Source organism: Patiria miniata, unplaced genomic scaffold (genome assembly GCF_015706575.1).
Source record: "Patiria miniata isolate m_02_andy unplaced genomic scaffold, ASM1570657v1 HiC_scaffold_21, whole genome shotgun sequence".
Taxonomy (NCBI): Eukaryota; Metazoa; Echinodermata; class Asteroidea; order Valvatida; family Asterinidae; genus Patiria; species Patiria miniata.
The window spans coordinates 5,921,900-5,939,448 of record NW_024037060.1 but is presented as its reverse complement, the minus strand read 5'-3'; the positions used below and the strand labels follow the sequence as shown (position 1 = coordinate 5,939,448).

General features: G+C 40.4%; 2 protein-coding genes across 2 annotated transcripts; both read left to right on the top strand.

Annotated features, from left to right (window-relative positions):
* Window positions 1-2,478: 2,478 nt before the first annotated feature.
* LOC119729857 (cell wall protein DAN4-like) lies at window positions 2,479-6,093 on the top strand. Its single transcript, XM_038202651.1, has 6 exons — window positions 2,479-2,482; window positions 2,981-3,976; window positions 4,141-4,268; window positions 4,471-4,696; window positions 5,343-5,360; window positions 5,840-6,093. The coding sequence occupies exons 1-6, from the start codon at window positions 2,479-2,481 to the stop codon at window positions 6,091-6,093; spliced, it is 1,626 nt and encodes a 541-aa protein (XP_038058579.1).
* Window positions 6,094-11,998: 5,905 nt separating this feature from the next.
* LOC119729514 (integumentary mucin A.1-like) lies at window positions 11,999-13,323 on the top strand. The gene is made up of 2 exons (XM_038202102.1): window positions 11,999-12,075; window positions 12,549-13,323. Exons 1-2 carry the CDS (start codon window positions 12,021-12,023, stop codon window positions 13,310-13,312), a joined length of 819 nt encoding a protein of 272 aa, XP_038058030.1. The 5' UTR covers window positions 11,999-12,020; the 3' UTR covers window positions 13,313-13,323.
* Window positions 13,324-17,549: the final 4,226 nt, after the last annotated feature.

Below are 17,549 nucleotides of genomic sequence, written 5' to 3'. Positions count from 1 at the left end.
ATAGCCATTAGAAAACCCTGTGATATTGCTTCGAGACATGTGTGCAAATAACAACAAGATAACAAGATGTTCATAAATAACAAGATTTTCATGAATAGGAGAGGCACTTCGTAACGCGCAGCATTTTATACCTTATAAATCGTGAAATCGGTTCTGGATATACTATCGCTAGCAGCAGAGGACGGAATTGCTTCAGCTTCGACGACAGGCGGATCTTTTAAAATTGTAAGTACACTTTCTCCCGTTCCTCCCGATTCAATGACTATTGCAATGATTATCACGATCCACACCTTGGCATTACATTCATTAATTTCTGGTTAGTCCAGAACGACTAAGATGTCAACTTGAATTTCTTTTGCTCAAAAGTCAACTTTTTGTGGGAAATTGTTAACTTCATTTTTTTTTTTTTTGGGGGGGGGGCTGGTTTTTCGAAACCTTCCTGTACGGCTGACCAAATCATCTCGTATGTAAAGATGTATACATTATTTCGATAAGTTCACAGCTCTGGAAAAAAACTGTTTTAGTGTTACTCAATGTCTACTGATGAACATATTGAAGTCTACTATCTATAGTTCAGAGCACGGTGGTGTTACTTGAGAAGATTTGCTTTCGCTACCGACCTTACGCGTAGCAGCCATCTTAGACGTCAATGCCCCTGTTTTGCAGGGATAAACAGATTAAACCTTTTGTGTATTCATTGGTACTGAAATAAAATAGCAAAAGATGCCCTAAGATGGCCGCTGCCTACTATAGGTCTATTGTTCCGATCGTTGTGATCAATGTTCGTTTCCTGATTCACCTTTGATGATGATTTGCAGTCGTTTGAAAAGAGTCCATTTTAAACCAATCCAAAGAACCTGAGATTTTGACTCCAACCCTTGCAAAAAAAAAAAAACTGCATCGCGAACGCAGAACACTGTAATAATGGATGATAAAAGACACGGATGATGAAATACGGAAGATGGGAAATGCCCACACCGATGACTCTGAAATTGCAGATGGACAAGTGTTGTCTATGGAATATTAGGTGCCAGGTTTTTTTTAGCTGTTTTCCGGTGTAGCGTGAATATCCGACTCCATGAAATGTGGACTCATTGGTAGTATTGCGCATGGTAGTATTGCGCAAGTACGATAATATGCTATTTTTAGGATCATTATGGGAAAGTGACTTGTGTCGTGTGTTGTGAGGGATTGACCAATAACAGGGAAAAGAGGTCCGACTTTCATAGGAGTCGAATTTTCATATGACACTGGCAGCCGATGTATACAGACAAAAACTGTTAATTTTACCAAACAGGAGTGGCTACTCGCGAATAAACCTTTGCACCGTTCTCGAGTGTTGTACGGAAAATGAAGAGATGCGGCACTAGTCCTATTTGCATTGCGGTCGAAATGTGTAAACGATGGTAATCAGACAGGCAATTGATCAGTGAACTGAACAGATAGGCTACGTGTTGTTGTGAAACGAGTTGGCTTGTTTGCAGACTGATACTTAATTTTATGGTATACCTGCCTACTCATTTAACTCAAGTCCAACTTTAAGCTTTCAATGACAAATAGTTTAAAACACCTCGGAGAATTGTGGTTGTACTTAAAGATAGTACGAAGTTATTCAGTTATGTGCATAATTAATGCATGTATTGCACCTGCTTGTACTTAGAATCAAGTGTCAATCACAACCATTTTTAACTAACAGAAAACCGAAATGATTAGACATATAAATCCAGAATTTCTTGTCTTGACCAATTGTCGGATGAATAGAAATGAGGAATTTCGAGGTGAAAATGTGATGGAGTCGACAAAAACTCTCGCCGTTTGTCAGAAATATGTATGAAGACAACCTTCCCATAATAAGAGATAATTGTTTGTCTTATGAAATCGTTCAATAATACTTTTACAGGTAACAATGATTTATTTGCGACTGGGGAGGGTCTTGTTTTCCTGGTTTCGCTTTGATAGATTTTTTCTTCTTTTCAGACTGATTTGACTTCTTGTCACACACAGACATATTGTCAATGAAGACTTTATGGAAATATGTAATTCACAAATTATTTAGCTTTTCCAACACAATGACACTCAAATGATTCGCTCGTTCGAAAATATTCACAATAATATCGTCCAATTCATTTGTCGAATGAAGATTATTTACATGATTCAAGGGCATACAAGTCAGAGTAATGATTTTGATCTTATAAGATCAAAATCATTACTCTGACTTGTATGCCCTTGAATCATGAAAATAATCTTCATTCGACAAATGAATTGGACGATATTATTGTGAATATTTTCGAACGAGCGAATCATTTGAACAGACCAACATTTCTGGTAGACTTGGAGATGAACTCATGTTTACCGCTGAAGATGCTGTTTAAAATTCGTTTTCTAGAGCTATCTCTCATGAAAGGTCAATTAAGACGGAATCTGGCAATGGAGTTCTACAGGTCCTCAGTTTATTTATTCATCATCGTAGTATGCATGATGGGTAAGTTAATATATTGTTTATAACCATTTTAAAGCTTGTAATATACACATTTTTGTTTTAAGCGTATTTTTTCTGCTGGATTGGCATTGCCCCACTGTGGCATTTTGCAACAGTGTTTTATGGTTTAGTGCTTATCCAGAGTACAGAAAGGACTCTTGAACAAAACAAAAATGGTTTAAAAGAAATTAAACAAAAACATGGGCTTTCGATAGCATTTGACTATTTGGACAAAAATCATGGCTGAAAATGCCAAAGTATTCTCAGGACTATCCCATCGGTCTTTAGGACTGAAAAAGGGGCAGTTTATATGAGCCATGTATTAGGCCTGGTAATTTTTTTATAGATAGTGTGCCAACTCACAGATTTAGGCGATTACAAGCAAGCAGATTTCATATTGGGCAAAATAGCCGTCACATGCTGCGTGTAATCATTTCTTCAGGGCATTGGTTTCTATTGCACACCCCCTAATATATCTATTCTTGATACATGTACATTCAGGAATACCTATCCATGGGCAGACTGTAACAGATATAACAGATGTGACAGCAACGACGGAGGCTACGGGATCAACGGGGATAGAAGGGACACGTCCTGCCGAGGAAACAAGCGCACCAGGTGCATCAACAAATGGGCCTATAATAGCAGATGGGGCAACATCGCCTATACCAGCAACTGGGATAACCGCGTCTACACCAGCAGATGAGACAACCGCATCTACACCAGCAGATGAGACAACCGCGTCTACACCAGCAGATGAGACAACCGCGTCTACACCAGCAGATGAGACAACCGCGTCTACACCAGCAGGTGAGACAACCGCGTCTTCACCAGCAGATGAGACAACCGCATCTACACCAGCAGATGAGACAACCGCGTCTACACCAGCAACTGGGATAACCGCGTCTACACCAGCAGATGAGACAACCGCATCTACACCAGCAGATGAGACAACCGCGTCTACACCAGCAGATAAGACAACCGCGTCTTCACCAGCAGATGAGACAACCGCATCTACACCAGCAGATGAGACAACCGCGTCTACACCAGCAGATGAGACAACCGCATCTACACCAGCAGATGAGACAACCGCGTCTACACCAGAAACTGGGACAATCGTGTATACACCAGCAACTAGGACAATCGCATCTACACCAGAAACTGGGACAATCGCGTATACAGCAGCAGATGAGACAACTCCGTCTACACCAGCAACTGGGACAACTGCGTCTACACCAGAATCTGGGACAACCCCGCCTACACTAGCAACTAGGACAACCCCGTCTATACCAGCAACTGGGACAACCCCGTCTACACCAGCAACTGAGACAACACAACCTACACCAGTGTCTAGGACAACCCCGCCTACACCAGCGACTAGGACAACCGCGCCTACACCAGAGACTAGGACAATCCCGCCTACACCAGCAGAACCACCTACAAAACTGGCTACGCAAGCGCCTGGTAATGAAACAGAGCCCACAACTGAAACACAACGTGAGTTATATAGAACTTGTCCTTTCTCAAAAAGGCGATGATGTATTCATGAAACAAAAACCTTCAGTACTTTGAAAAGACTTTTTTTTTGTAAGATGCTCATACGTGCTATGATTTTCTTGAGACGTTCACATTCATCACTGGGTGATCGTTTTCTGTTTCAGCTCTGAAGGCGTTCGAGGGTGACATAAAGATCCTGCAAATTGATGGAGTCGAAGCTGTGTTTAAGCCCGACTACCAGAAGCCAGAATCAATACTTTACAGGAATTTGAGCGGCAAAGTTTGCATTGCGGTAGGTAAGACAGAGATAAAGTCATGTTAGATCTATTTTACTTCACATCCTGCTAAAAATAAATGTTGGTCCGAGTCCAAGGAAACCTGGAGAACCGTGGATTAACAAGAAAGAACGCCCTAATCTCTGTGGAATGGCTGGCCATGATGCATTACTCACCTTACCATCACAGCATTTGATCGTGTTGATTTCTCTCCGTTAGGTCGACGCTGCCCTGGAAAACTCAGATGCTGGAAATAGTATCGCGGACTGCTCTGTCTCTGAATTCAGGAAAGGAAGCATTGTGGCTACATTTCTGATGAAATTTCCACCGGAAACGAAAGACATCTCTGTGGAACTAACGAAGAGTTTAAAGGACGCTTTCAACAACTCAGATGACGAAAGGATTACTGCCCTCACTGTTGATCCGTCATCAATCACAGTTAAAGGTACCGGTAATTATGCATATCGTGGACGATTGAGAACTGTCTTTTTGTCTGTAAAACCCACCTCCCCCCGCCCCTGCACCATTTTTTTCTTTTACGAAGTTACTTTTGACCTGCAAACAGGAATATAAGTGCAACACAATAAATGGACTTTCCACTATAATATAGTGGAAAGTCCACTTCTTTTGTGGTACGTATATTGCTGTTGACAGGTCAAAAGCAACTTCGTTAATTTTTGATGAATTAATGAGAGCGTTGTGTATACCCTTTCTGGGGATGATTTTTCATAAAGCATAAAAATCGGTACAACCAGGCGCGGTTCTAGAGCCGATATTTTTAGGGGGCTAGCAGGGTGGATCCAGAATTGTTTTCAAGGAGACGTGCTGAAATGTAGACTGGTTATTTTCTCCGCTAAAGCCCCCCCCCCTGAACCGCCACTGAGTACAACTGACAGAAAAAAACCCCAGATATACGCATCATTAAGTTTAATTTTGAAAACTCAACAAGATGCCAAAAGGATCATTTCAAATTTGCACACACCCGATTTCAAGTTTATCTTGACATTCTTGTGACAGAACGTATATAAATGTCATTTCGTCAATATTGTGTAAATGTTATCTCGCTTGTTTTGTTTTGTTTTCTTTTTCAGAATATTTCCCGAACACAGGTAAGTTGAGAAAATGTTTCCTCCCATCTTTCGACATTTGGATAAAAAAAAGACTCGAGAAGTTGATGTACTTCAGGCATATTCCAAGGGCCTCACTGTAGTCTGAGTTGACTCGGACACGTTTGTTTTAACCAGATCAGTAGTCAACGGGTTGTTTTTTGTTGTTTTTTAACCAAATAGACTAAAGTATAGGTTTTAAGATACAATACCTAGGTAGTCCCTTCGTGTGATGTATCTGTTTCAATTTCATCAGTGTTGTACTTTCCGTATGCACGCTGCAAAAACTGCAGTGTTAAATTTACACCATTTGTATTTATATAGGACCATCTTGTGTCAAATTTTACTGGTATTGTTTTATATAGATACCGAATGGTGTTGAATTAACACTATAGTTTTTGCAGTGAAGACTTTAAATCATGTTTGAGGGTTTTTTTGCCAATTGATTTTCCCCCCAATCTCATTTTTTATTTATTTATCAGATCCACCCCAAAAGGAAGACCCGGGTCTGTCCCCGGGGGCCATCGCCGGCATTGCGGTCGGTGGTGTCGCCGCTGCTGCCATCATCGTTGTGGTCATCGTTCTTGTTGTGAAAAAAACGGGACGATCAGCCAAGGTCGAGGACGTGGAGGAACAGGAGCTGACTCGGCCGTCGTCTCGAGGCAACAGCCCGCCGCCTCGCGGCAACAGCCCACCGCCTGACCAGGTATCCAACGCCTCGGACAAGTCATCTTGATGAGATGGATTAACGGATCAGAAGAGCTTGCAGGGGGTGGGGAAAGCTAAGTATAAGACGTTTGGGCCCGTGCACGAGGGGAGACAACTGTATATAACCCCTGCATCAGACGTCACATTGAGGGCACAAATGTGTTCCTCTGTGATATGAGTAGACAGTTGTATTTTCGTTTTCACGGCATTTTGGTAACAGAAATTGCCCTCAGTGAGAGCGCACCGTGCAAGGGGTCTATATTGGTATTCAGCCATCATGTGAAAGTCCTCGTTATCTCGTTTCTGTTTAGTTTGGTTTGGCCGTGCTCTTTTGACAAAGGAATCATTTGTTGGAATGTTTTGCCTAATTGTTTGCAGAAAAAACGGCATTTTTTAACAAAAACCAAACCTTAAAGTTGGGGCTCAACCCTGTAAATGGTCATTCAAAAATGTTGTTTTCATTCTGTGCCACGGCGATGATAGGTAACACACCGTTACTGTGAACCGCACTAAAACACGGGCATACCAACTTTACAAATTTAGTATTTATTTAATTTTCTGCATTCAAAGGTTTACTGTGATATATTTATATGCAAATGGTTATATCTGAACGTAAAGTAAGAATGCCGATGGCTTTATTTCAGTCAAGGGAATTAAGTAACGACAGATTTGTGGGGTCATACTCTTGGAGACGGGGTTGCAGTGTATATCCATCGTCAGGTATCCTGAAACTGTCAATGCACTGACCAGTAAATGTATTAAATCAGTAGGTCAAACTTGAACATTTCGAGTTCATTGCTGTCTGAGGCGGGCAATGTGCACATCTAGATACGAGTCCAATGTAAAGATACCCTTTGGACCCTTTTTGTGTTAATTATAAATCTTTCGTATCACATCCGTCCATGTATAACACAACTCCATCCGTCTCTTCAGTGAATGATATCTAAATGGGTGTATAAAAATCAAACTGATAATCTGTACAAAAGACATGTTTTATATATTTTTATATAATCGAATGCATGTTGTTTTGATGGTAGTGAGGATATAATAGAGTCTTTAGAATTCACTGTATCAAAAAAAAATGTTGGGCAAACGGTTTAGTATTTTGCCCAATGTTGGTCAACTAACAAACCGACGACACTCTTGGGCAAAGTCTTGCCAATAGTTGGTCAATTGTTACCCAAAATCAACCCACAATAAGGTAACTTCACACCAATGTAAGGCAAATAACATTGCCAAAGCAGTGTTTTACGCAACTTTTTTTACAGCGCAGAAGATAGCATAAGTTTACTTTAAATTCAATAACGAATGTTTGTTCACCAATGTTTTTTTTTGGCTTGACCTAAATATGTTCTTTTAATGCAACAATTTTCGTCTGTTTCATGTTAGGTCGTCAATCTTGAACGATGACTATAATTAAAAACGCGAGTGTATTTTGAGGTTGATAACTGCTGTTTCAAATGATGGATGCTCATTTCAAGCTGTCCTTTACTATAGAAGTAACTGACGATTAGTAATTTTTCATACGTTGTATTCATTCTGCACTGCGCTTTTGCAGCATTAATAAGTCGACAGTCGAAAGCGTGAAAACTATTATCAACAAGAAACGAGTCTCAAAATATTTGGTAATTCCCTGGAAATAAATTTTCTAGCTAAAGTAAAAAAAAATCTCGAACTTGAACCTAGGCTACAGTTCCTCTCTTTCATATCGTCCCTATTGTGGAGTCAATTTCAACTTGATTGACGTAGATGAGATTATCGTTTCATTGAATCCGGAATAATAGTCTGCTTTGGGTACCGTACGGGCGACTAAAAAAACATGCCCTCCAACATTGGGGCACAGGTCATAATTGAAGTGCAGCTCGACATGAGTAAACTTCAAATCACTAAATAAACTAAATGGCCCGTACAAAACGAATGATATTTAGGGTCTATGATGCGCTGGTGACAGCTTAATTGTCCAAAGATTCGATAGTCCGAAGGTTTTCTAGTCCGAAGGGTCATTAGTCCGAAGGTTCGGCGCTCAATACTCTGCCGTCCATGAATTCATTGCGTTTCCACGGTTCAAACGGGGAGGACGAGAACCGATTTTACGGAAGACAGCATTCATTTGTACTGAATATTTAAGAAATTTGTTTTTTAAAGAAATATTTTCTTTCGTAAAAATCTAGAAACTGATATTTTGGTCGTCACCCTTTTACTTTAAACGAAAAAAGTCCAGAACCAAAACGTGGGTTTTTATTCAGGCGTTCGAGAATTAGTTTGTGACTATTTAATTGAGATTGGTGTTGCAATGATTTAGTTCTGGTTTATCCTAAAAACACAATTTGATTTGTTTATGCATAATAGACACATATAGGCCGTTATCATTGTATGTAGAAATGGCTTCAATGAATTCGTTGACCCTATAAAACATGTGTTTAGACAACTCGATTGATACAATTGGACGAGGTCCAGCGGAGATATAGATAGAAGTAAACATTATATGATAATGACCGATGCTAATCGGCATATTATGCATAAAATACAGGTTTTATAATTATAAACATGGCTCCCTCCTCCTTCTGCAAAAATAAAACACTTGCGATCTCGGGCTGTGCATGCTCCGTGGTCATAGATTCCATCGGTTAGACCACGTTGTAGCCGGCCATGCTACTCAGCTGCGAGTAAGGATGATTAGCCCCCGAAATTAGAATTTTGGTTGCGGTGCGCAAGGGAATTAGGTGTCCTTTGACATTTGTGTTTCCAGGGTGACAAATAAATCGTCGCAGAGCTGACAAACCGGCGAATCGACCATTTTGGCGATTTCGATTTTTTGTTATTTTTAGGCTTTATGAAGGTTGCTCTTTCAAGAATTTATGCCAAAATTCTTAATATTTGTCTGGATGTTGAGATTCAGAGCCCCCCTTGTGGCGAATCACTCACAAAAACAAATCCATAATTTGACATAGTGACGAATACGAAATTTCGCTGGTAACCAACTTATGTAAGGTGTGCGTTCCAAGTACCAGCGAATGTTATTCGTCAGTTTGTCGGATTGCGCGTGCGTGCACGTGCGATCCGACAAACTGACGAATAGCATACAAACATTTCGCTGGTAACCAACTTATGTAAGGTGTGCGTTCCAAGTACCAACGAATGTTATTCGTCAGTTTATCGGATTGCGCGTGCGTGCACGCGCGATCCGACAAACTGACGAATAGCATACAAACAGTGTGAAGAACAACCGGATATTGCAGATTAATGTAATTTGACAAACTGACGAATGCGTTTACGATCAAATAAAATCATATCGTACAACTTCTCTGATTAAATAAGTGACATGGTGGATACTTAGTTTCATATTTTATTCAGAATATATACTAATAGTTTTTTTATCGAAACATTAAGGGTAAAATACGGCGCCCGGAGAAGTGTCCAACTTCAAACGCGAATTACTCCAAACAAGGTTTTCGCTTATTCGTCGGTTTGTCAGCTCTGCGACGAAATAAATAAAACAAAACAAAATGGAACTATTTGCCAAGTTTATCGCAAAAACGGATTTTCAAGTGTTACAAAGTTCCCCTGATAAACAAAATACAGGTTCAGTGATACAAAACGGAACTGAAACAATCCGGCTCGGTTTCTGTCTGCGTCAACCAATAGAAGGCGCGCACTGCGAGTCACGTGGGGCCATCACCCACTTGTGACGCAGATAGCCATTAGAAAACCGTGTAATTTTGCTTCGAGACCTGTGTGCCAATAGCAACATGGAACATAGAAACGTTATCCCCATAAAAAGGAAAGGCCCTTCGTGACGCGCAGCATTTTACGCCTTGTAAATCGTGAAATCGGTTCTGGATATACTATAGGACTGGTAGCAGCATAAGACAAAATTGCTTCAGCTTTGACGGACGGATCTGTTAAAATTGTAAGTAAACTTTCTCCCGTTCCTTCCAATTCAATGACTATTGCACTGATTATCCGATCCAAACCTTGGCATTACATTCATTAATTTCTGCTTAGTCCAGAACGGCTACGATGTCCATTTGTTTTGCTCAAAAGTCAACATTTTGTGGGAAATTGTTAACTTCATTTTTTGGGCAGGTTTTTCAAAACCATCCCGTACGGCTGACCAAATCATCTCGTTTGTAAAGATATACACATTATTTTGATAAATTCACAGCTCTGGAAAAAAATGCTTTTGTGTCACTCAATGTCTACTGATGAATATATTAGGTGGTGTTATTTGAGAAGATTTGCTTTCGCTATAGACCTTATATGCGTAGCAGCCATCTTAGACAGCAATACCCTTGTTTTTCAGGGATTTACACTCAAGACCTTTTGTGTATTCGTTGGTACTGAAATTAAAAAAACAAAAAAATATGCCAAGATGGCCGCTAACCATCAAGTCGTTGCGATCGTTGTGATCAATGTTCGTTTCCTGAATCACCTTTTGATGATAATTTGCAGTCGTTTGAAAAGAGTCCATTTAAATCCAACCCAAAGAACCTGAGATTTTGACTCAAACCCTTGGAAAAAAAACCCGCGAACGAAGCACACTGAAATAATGCATTATAAAAAAAAACACGGACGATGAAATACGGAAAGCGGGGAACGCCCACACCGATGACTCTGAAACTGCAGATGGACAAGTGCTATCGATGGAATATTGGGTGCCAAGTTTTGATTCGTTGTCCGGCAGCCGATGTATAGAGACAAGAACATGTTGATTTTATCAAACTGGAGTGGCTATCAGGGGCGAATAAACCTCTGCACCGTTCTCGAGTGGTGTACCTAAAATAAAGAGATGCAGCACTAGTCCTAATATGCATTCGCGGTCGAAATGTTTAAACGATGATAACCAGACAGGCAATTGATCAGTGAACTGAGCATATATAGGCTACTTCTTGTTGTGACACGAGTTGGCTTGTATGCAGGCTGATAGTTGTTTTATGGTATCAGTGCGTACACATTCAACTCAAGTCCAACTCCAAAGTTGCGTCAAACACCTGAGAAATCGGAACTTTAAGCCTTCAAGGTTGTGGAATCAAGGGAGTCCGGAATCTTTAACCAAAGATGGACAAATAGTTTAAAACACCTTGGAGAACTGCGATTGTACTAAAAGACAGTGCGAAGTTATTCAAGTGTGCATAGGTTAATACATGTATACCTTAAAAAGTGTTGCACGTGCTTGTACCAAGCATCAAGTGTTAATCACAGCCATTTTTAATTAACAGAAAACCGGAAAGCCTACAGCTTAATATCCGGTGTGGTTTGAGTTTGTAGGAAAGCCAATGATTTATAGGCTTGCTCTGAAATGGTAAGGAAATCAGTCCAGTGAGTTCATTCAGTTAAAGGTATTTTTCATCCTGTAGTAATAGGACCAAAAATTGACCATCTAATTCGGAATTGAAATGGTTATAGACATAATTTAAATCTGGAATTTCTTTTCTCATACAATTTGTCGGATAATTGGAAATTTCGAGGTGAAAAAGTGATGTAGTAGATAAAAATTGTTGCCTTTCGTCAGAAATCTGCGATAAGACAACTGTCACATATTCGAAGAGACAACTGTCTGTCTGATGAAACCGTACAATGATTAAGTAATTTTACAGGTACAGATGATTTACCTGTGACTGGGGGGGGGGGGGGGGGGGGTGTCGTGATTTTGTGGTTTCGTTTAGAAATATGTAATTCACAAATTATTTCGCTTTTTCAGCACATAATGGAAACTAAGATCAAAACCATTACTCAGACTTGTATGTCCTTGAATCATGTGAATAATCTTGATTCGACAAAATTAATGAATTGGTCGATATTATTGTGAATATTTTCAAACAAGCGAATCGTTTGAACAGGCCATCATTTCTGGTTGACTAAGAGATGAACTCATGTTTACCACTGAAGATGCTGTTTAAAATTCGTTTTCTAGAGCTATCTCTCATGAAAGGTCGATTTAGACGGAATCTGGCAATGGAGATCTACAGGTCCTCAGTTTTTTTATTCATCATCGTAGTATGCATTATGGGTAAGTTAGTATATTGTTTATGACTATTGTTTTAATATTTTAATATCCTACACTTTTGTTTTAAGCGTATTTTGTTGGGGTCGCATTGCCCCACTGTGGCATTTGCGCACCAGTGTTTTATGGGATGGCATGTGCTTATCCGAAAGCACAAAACAAAACAAAACAGTTTAAAAGAAATTGAACAAAAACTTCTGTCGTTTGAGAATATGGGCTTTTGATTGGTAGCATCTGAGTGTTTGAACAAGTGCTGAAAATGTCCAACTATTTTCAGGTCTTCCAAAGCGGTTTTTGGGACTGAAAAGGAGACACTAATAATTTATAGAAGTTTTATTCAAATAAAGTGTCAACTCACCGACTGTACCGCTGTTTATGAAATCAAGGCGTCACTCACCGTAAAAAAAACACTGAAACAGACTTCAGGAGTTTTGGTTTCTGTGGCATAATGTTTTTCTCATACACCGATTCTCGATTAGGAATACCTACCCATGCGCAGACCGGAACAGCTACAACGCCTACAGTGAATGTAACAGACGTAACGCCAGAAACTGCAGAGAACATAACTATTGAATGGACCTCCACAGCAAGTGTTGAAGCAACAACGATGGGCACAGAAGAACAAAATACGACTACGAGACCAACGGGGACACCTACAAATGCGAGTACAACAGCAGATGGGGCAACCCCCTCTACACCACCAACTGGGACAACCCCGTCTGCATCAGCAACTGGGACAACCCCGTCTACACCAGCAACTTGGACAACCCCGTCTACATCAGCAACTGGGACAACCCCGCCTACACCAGCAACTGGGACAACCCCACCTACACCAGCAGTTAGAACAACCCCGCCTACACCAGCGACTAGGACAACCCCGGCTACACCAGCAACTGAGACAACCCCGCCTACACCAGCAGTTAGAACAACCCCGCCTACACCAGCGACTAGGACAACCCCGGCTACACCAGCAACGGAGACAACACAACCTACACCTTCGTCTAGGATAACCCCGCCTACACCAGCAACTGAGACAACCCCGCCTACACCAGCGACTAGGACAACCCCGCCTACACCAGCAAATGAGACAAACCCACCTACACCAGCGACTAGGACAACCCCACCTACACCAGCAACTAGGACACCAGAACCGCCTACAAAACTGGCTACGAAAGCACCTGGTAATGAGACAGAGCCCACTATTGAAACACCACGTGTGTTATACATGAACCTTTCTCAATAAGGCAAAGATGTATTCATGAAACAAAAAAAAATGAAGTACGTTGCGATGACTCTCTTGTGAGCTACTCCCACCTGCTGTGATTTCCTTCAGACGTTCACACATTCATCACCGGTTTATCGTTTTCTGTTTCAGCTCTCAAAAAGTTCGAGGGTGACATAAAGATCCTGCAAATAGATGGACTCGATGCTGTGTTTGAGTCCGACTACGAGAAGCCAGAATCAATACTTTACAGGAATTTGAGCGACAAAGTTTGCATTGCGGTAAGTAATATCCATATTCCGTATAGACAGACAGCGATAAAGTCATGTTAGATCTATTTTCCTTCCCATCCTGCTAAAATATAAATTATGGTCCGAGTCCAAGGAAACCTCGAGAACCGTGTATTTACAAGAAAGAGCATCCTCATCGACATCTCCGTGGAATGGCTGGCAATGATGCATTACTCATCTTACCATCACAACATTTGATCGTGTTGATCTCTCTCCGTTAGGTCGACGCTGCCCTGGAAAACTCGGGTGCTGGAAGCAATATGGAGCGCTGCTCAGTCTCAAGCTTCAGGAAAGGAAGCATTGTGGCTACATTTCTGATGGAATTTCCACCGGAAACGAAAGTAATCTCTGAGGAACTAACGAAGAGCTTAAAGGACGCTTTCAACAACTCAGATGACGAAAGGATTACTGCCCTCACTGTTGATCCGTCATCAATCACAGTTAAAGGTACCGGTATTTCATATGCATATCATGGAAGATTGAAAAGTGTTTTTGTATTCTATGACCCCCCACCAAAAAAACAACAAAAAAAAACAAAACGGGACCGGTTTTTAGCTGTTTACGGGAATATAACTAGGCTATAACACAAGCAGTGGCCTTTCCAATATGTGGTTGAATTAATGAGAGCGGTACCCTTCCGAGGAATGAGTTTCATAAAGCATAAATCAGTACAACTGACAGAAAAAAAGATATACATCACTAAACCTAATTGTGAAGACCCAAACAAGATGTCAAAAGATCACAGCAATTCTGCAAACCACCCGATTCAAGTTTATCTTGACTTTCTTTGGACAGAAAGTATATAAATGGTCATTTCGTCAATATTGTGTTAAAACTAACTCATTTGTTTTGTTTTGTTTTGTTTTCAGAAAATTTTCCGATCACAGGTAAGTTGAGAAAATGTTTTCTTCCATCCTTTGATATTTGGGAAAAAAAACCCTTTAAATTCATGTACTTCCGGCATATTCCAAGGGCCTCACTGTAGTCTGAGTTGACTCGAACACGTTTGTTATGAGCAGATCTGTAGTCAACGGATTGTTCTTTGTTGTTTTTGAACCAAATAGACTAAAGTATAGGTTTTAAGATACAATACCTAGGTAGTCACTTCGTACGATGTATCTGCTTCACATTCATCAATGTACTTTTCCGAAGGCAAGACTTTTAATCATGTTTGAGTTTTTTTATTAATTGATTTTCCCCTAAATTTTTTTTATTCATCAGATCCACCCAAGGAAGACCCGGGTCTGTCCCCGGGGGCCATCGCCGGCATTGCGGTCGGTGGTGTCGCCGCTGCTGCCATCATCGTTGTGGTCATCGTCCTTGTAGTGAAGAAAACGGGACGATCAGCCAAGGTCGAGGACGTGGAGGAACAGGAGCTGACTCGGCCATCGTCTCGCGGAAACAGCCCGCCGCCTCGCGGCGACAGCCCGCCGCCTCGCGGCGACAGCCCGCCGCCTGACCAGGTATCCCACGCGTCGGACAAGTCATCTTGATAAGATGGAATTACGGATCGGAGGAGCTGGCAGGGGTGGGGAAAGCTAAGTATAAGACGTTTGGGCCCGTGCACGAGGGGGACAACTGTATAGAACCCCTGCATCTGACGTCACATTGAGGGCACGAATGTGTCCTTCTTTGATAAGCATGAGTAGACATTTGTATTTTCGTTTCCACTGAATTTTAATAACAGAAACTGCTCTCAGTGACGGCGCATCCTGCAAGGGGTCTGTATTGGTGTAAAGCATTATGTGAAAGTCTTTGTTATCTCGTTGCTGTTTAATTTTGGTATGACCGTGCTTTTTGAAGGAAAGAATTATTTGTTTGAATGTGTGCATAATATTGTATACAGGAAGAAAACGGCATTTTTAACGGGAAAAAAAAGATTTATGATAAACCCTCCGCTATGTAAATGGTCTTTCAAAATGCTCTTTTTATTCTGTATCACGGCAATGATAAGTAATACATCGTCACTGTGAGCCGCACTAATAGGAAAGTCTTTATTTTATTTCCTGCTTGTAAAGGTTGCTTGCTTAGTTATGTTTTATATGTACATTGTTATTTCTTGTCGAAAAGTAAGAATGCCGATGGGTTTTTTTTCAGTCAGGTGAAATGAGCACAGTTTTGTGGGGTCATGCTCTTTTTTTTTTCTTTCATTTTTCTTTTTTCTTTTTAGTCCCACGATTTGACCCCCCAAAAAATAAAATAACCATTTTTTTTCTGCCAATTTTTTCGCCATTTTTTGGGGGAAAAATTTTAACTTTTTAAAAATTTTTAAAAAATTTTAAAAATTGTGAGTCCCCCCCAAGCAAAATCCTTGGTGCGCCATTGGTAATGCATATTCATCGTCTGGTATCCTGAAACTGCCAATGCACATGACCCGTTCATGTAGGGAATCATCAGGCGGTCGAACTTGAACATCTCAAGTTGAACGTTTCGAGTTCATTGCAGTATTAGGCGGGCAATGTGCACATCGAGATACGAGTCCATTGCTAAGATACCCTTTGGACCCTTTTTGTGTCGATTATAAATCTTTCGTATCACATCCGTCCGTGTATAACACAACTCCATCCGTCTCTCCAGTGAATGATATCTAATTGGGGGTATACAAATAAAAATGATAATCTGTACAAAAGACGTGTTTTATATATATATTGATATATAGCGAATTCATTTTGTTTTGATGGTAGTAAGGATATAATAGAGTCTTTAGAATTCACTGTACCAAAAAAATATTGGGCAAATGGTTTGGTATTTTTCCAATGTTGGTCAACTAACAAACTTCCGACACTCTTGGGCAAAGTCTAGCCAAAAGTTGGTCAAGTTTACCCGAATCAACCCACAATGAGGTAACCTAACACCAATGTAAGGCAAATAACATTGCCAAAGCAGTGTTTTACCCAACTTTTTTTTTTACAGCGGAGAAGATAGCAAAAGTTTGGTTTAAATTCATTAACGAATGTGTGTTCACCATTTTTTTTGGTATGACCTAAGTGTGTTCTTTTAGATGCAACAAGTTTCGTTTGTTTGATGTAAAGTCGTCAGAGTTGAACGATGACTATAATTAAAAACGCGAGTGTATTTTGAGGTTGATAACTGCAGTTTCAAATGCTGGATGCTCATTTATTTTTAAGCTGTCCTTTATTATAGAAGTAACTGACGATTAGTAATTTTGCATACGTTGCATTTATTCTGCACTGCGCTTTTGCAGCATTAATAAGTCGACAGTCGGAGACGTGAAAATTATTATCAACAAGAAACGAGACAGCGGAGAAGATAGCATAAGTTTGGTTTAAATTCATGAAATTCATTAACGAATGTGTGTTCATCATTTTTTTGGTATGACCTGAGTGTGTTCTTTTGGATGCAACAACTTTCGTTTGTTTGATCTAAAGTCATCAGAGTTGAACGATGACTATAATTAAAAACGCAACTGTATTTTGAAATTGAAAACTGCTGTTTCATTGGATGCTCATTTTAAGCTGCTCTTTATTATCGAAGTAAAGTGGCGATTGGTAATTGTCAATACCTTGTATTAATTCTACACTGCGCTTTTGCAGGATCAAGTCGACAGTCGGAGACGTGCAAACTGTCAACAAGAAACGCAGCTCAAAATGTTTGGTCCTGAAGGACTTCCCAGTGACTTCCTAGGTAGTCAAGTCAAACTTCATTGACGAAGATAAGATTATCGCTTTATTGAATCCGGAATAATAGTCTGCTTTGCGTACGGCCAACTAATGCCCTCCAGCAATTGGGGCACAGGTCATAATTCTCAAGTGCACTTATGGCGAGTTTGTCTGAGGTCATTGAAATCCGAGCAACCATGTTACAGCAGCAGAAACTGATTCAGAAAATTGAGTCTCTGAGCTAAAATAACTTCGAATCACTCAATTAACTGGATGGCCCTTCACATGAATGTAGGGTCTAGTATGATGTATTTGTATCAAATAGATAATGCTTTGCCATGGACATTC

Excerpts from the sequence above, each read along its gene's own strand:
- LOC119729857 (XM_038202651.1), top strand. Across the intron at positions 3,977-4,140 it reads GCCCACAACTGAAACACAAC|CTCTGAAGGCGTTCGAGGGT; the intron begins GTGAGTTATATA and ends TTTCTGTTTCAG. Across the intron at positions 4,269-4,470 it reads GCGGCAAAGTTTGCATTGCG|GTCGACGCTGCCCTGGAAAA; the intron begins GTAGGTAAGACA and ends TCTCTCCGTTAG.
- LOC119729514 (XM_038202102.1), top strand. The coding sequence starts at position 12,021 with ATGGAGATCTACAGGTCCTCAGTTTTTTTATTCATCATCGTAGTATGC. Across the intron at positions 12,076-12,548 it reads CATCGTAGTATGCATTATGG|GAATACCTACCCATGCGCAG; the intron begins GTAAGTTAGTAT and ends ATTCTCGATTAG.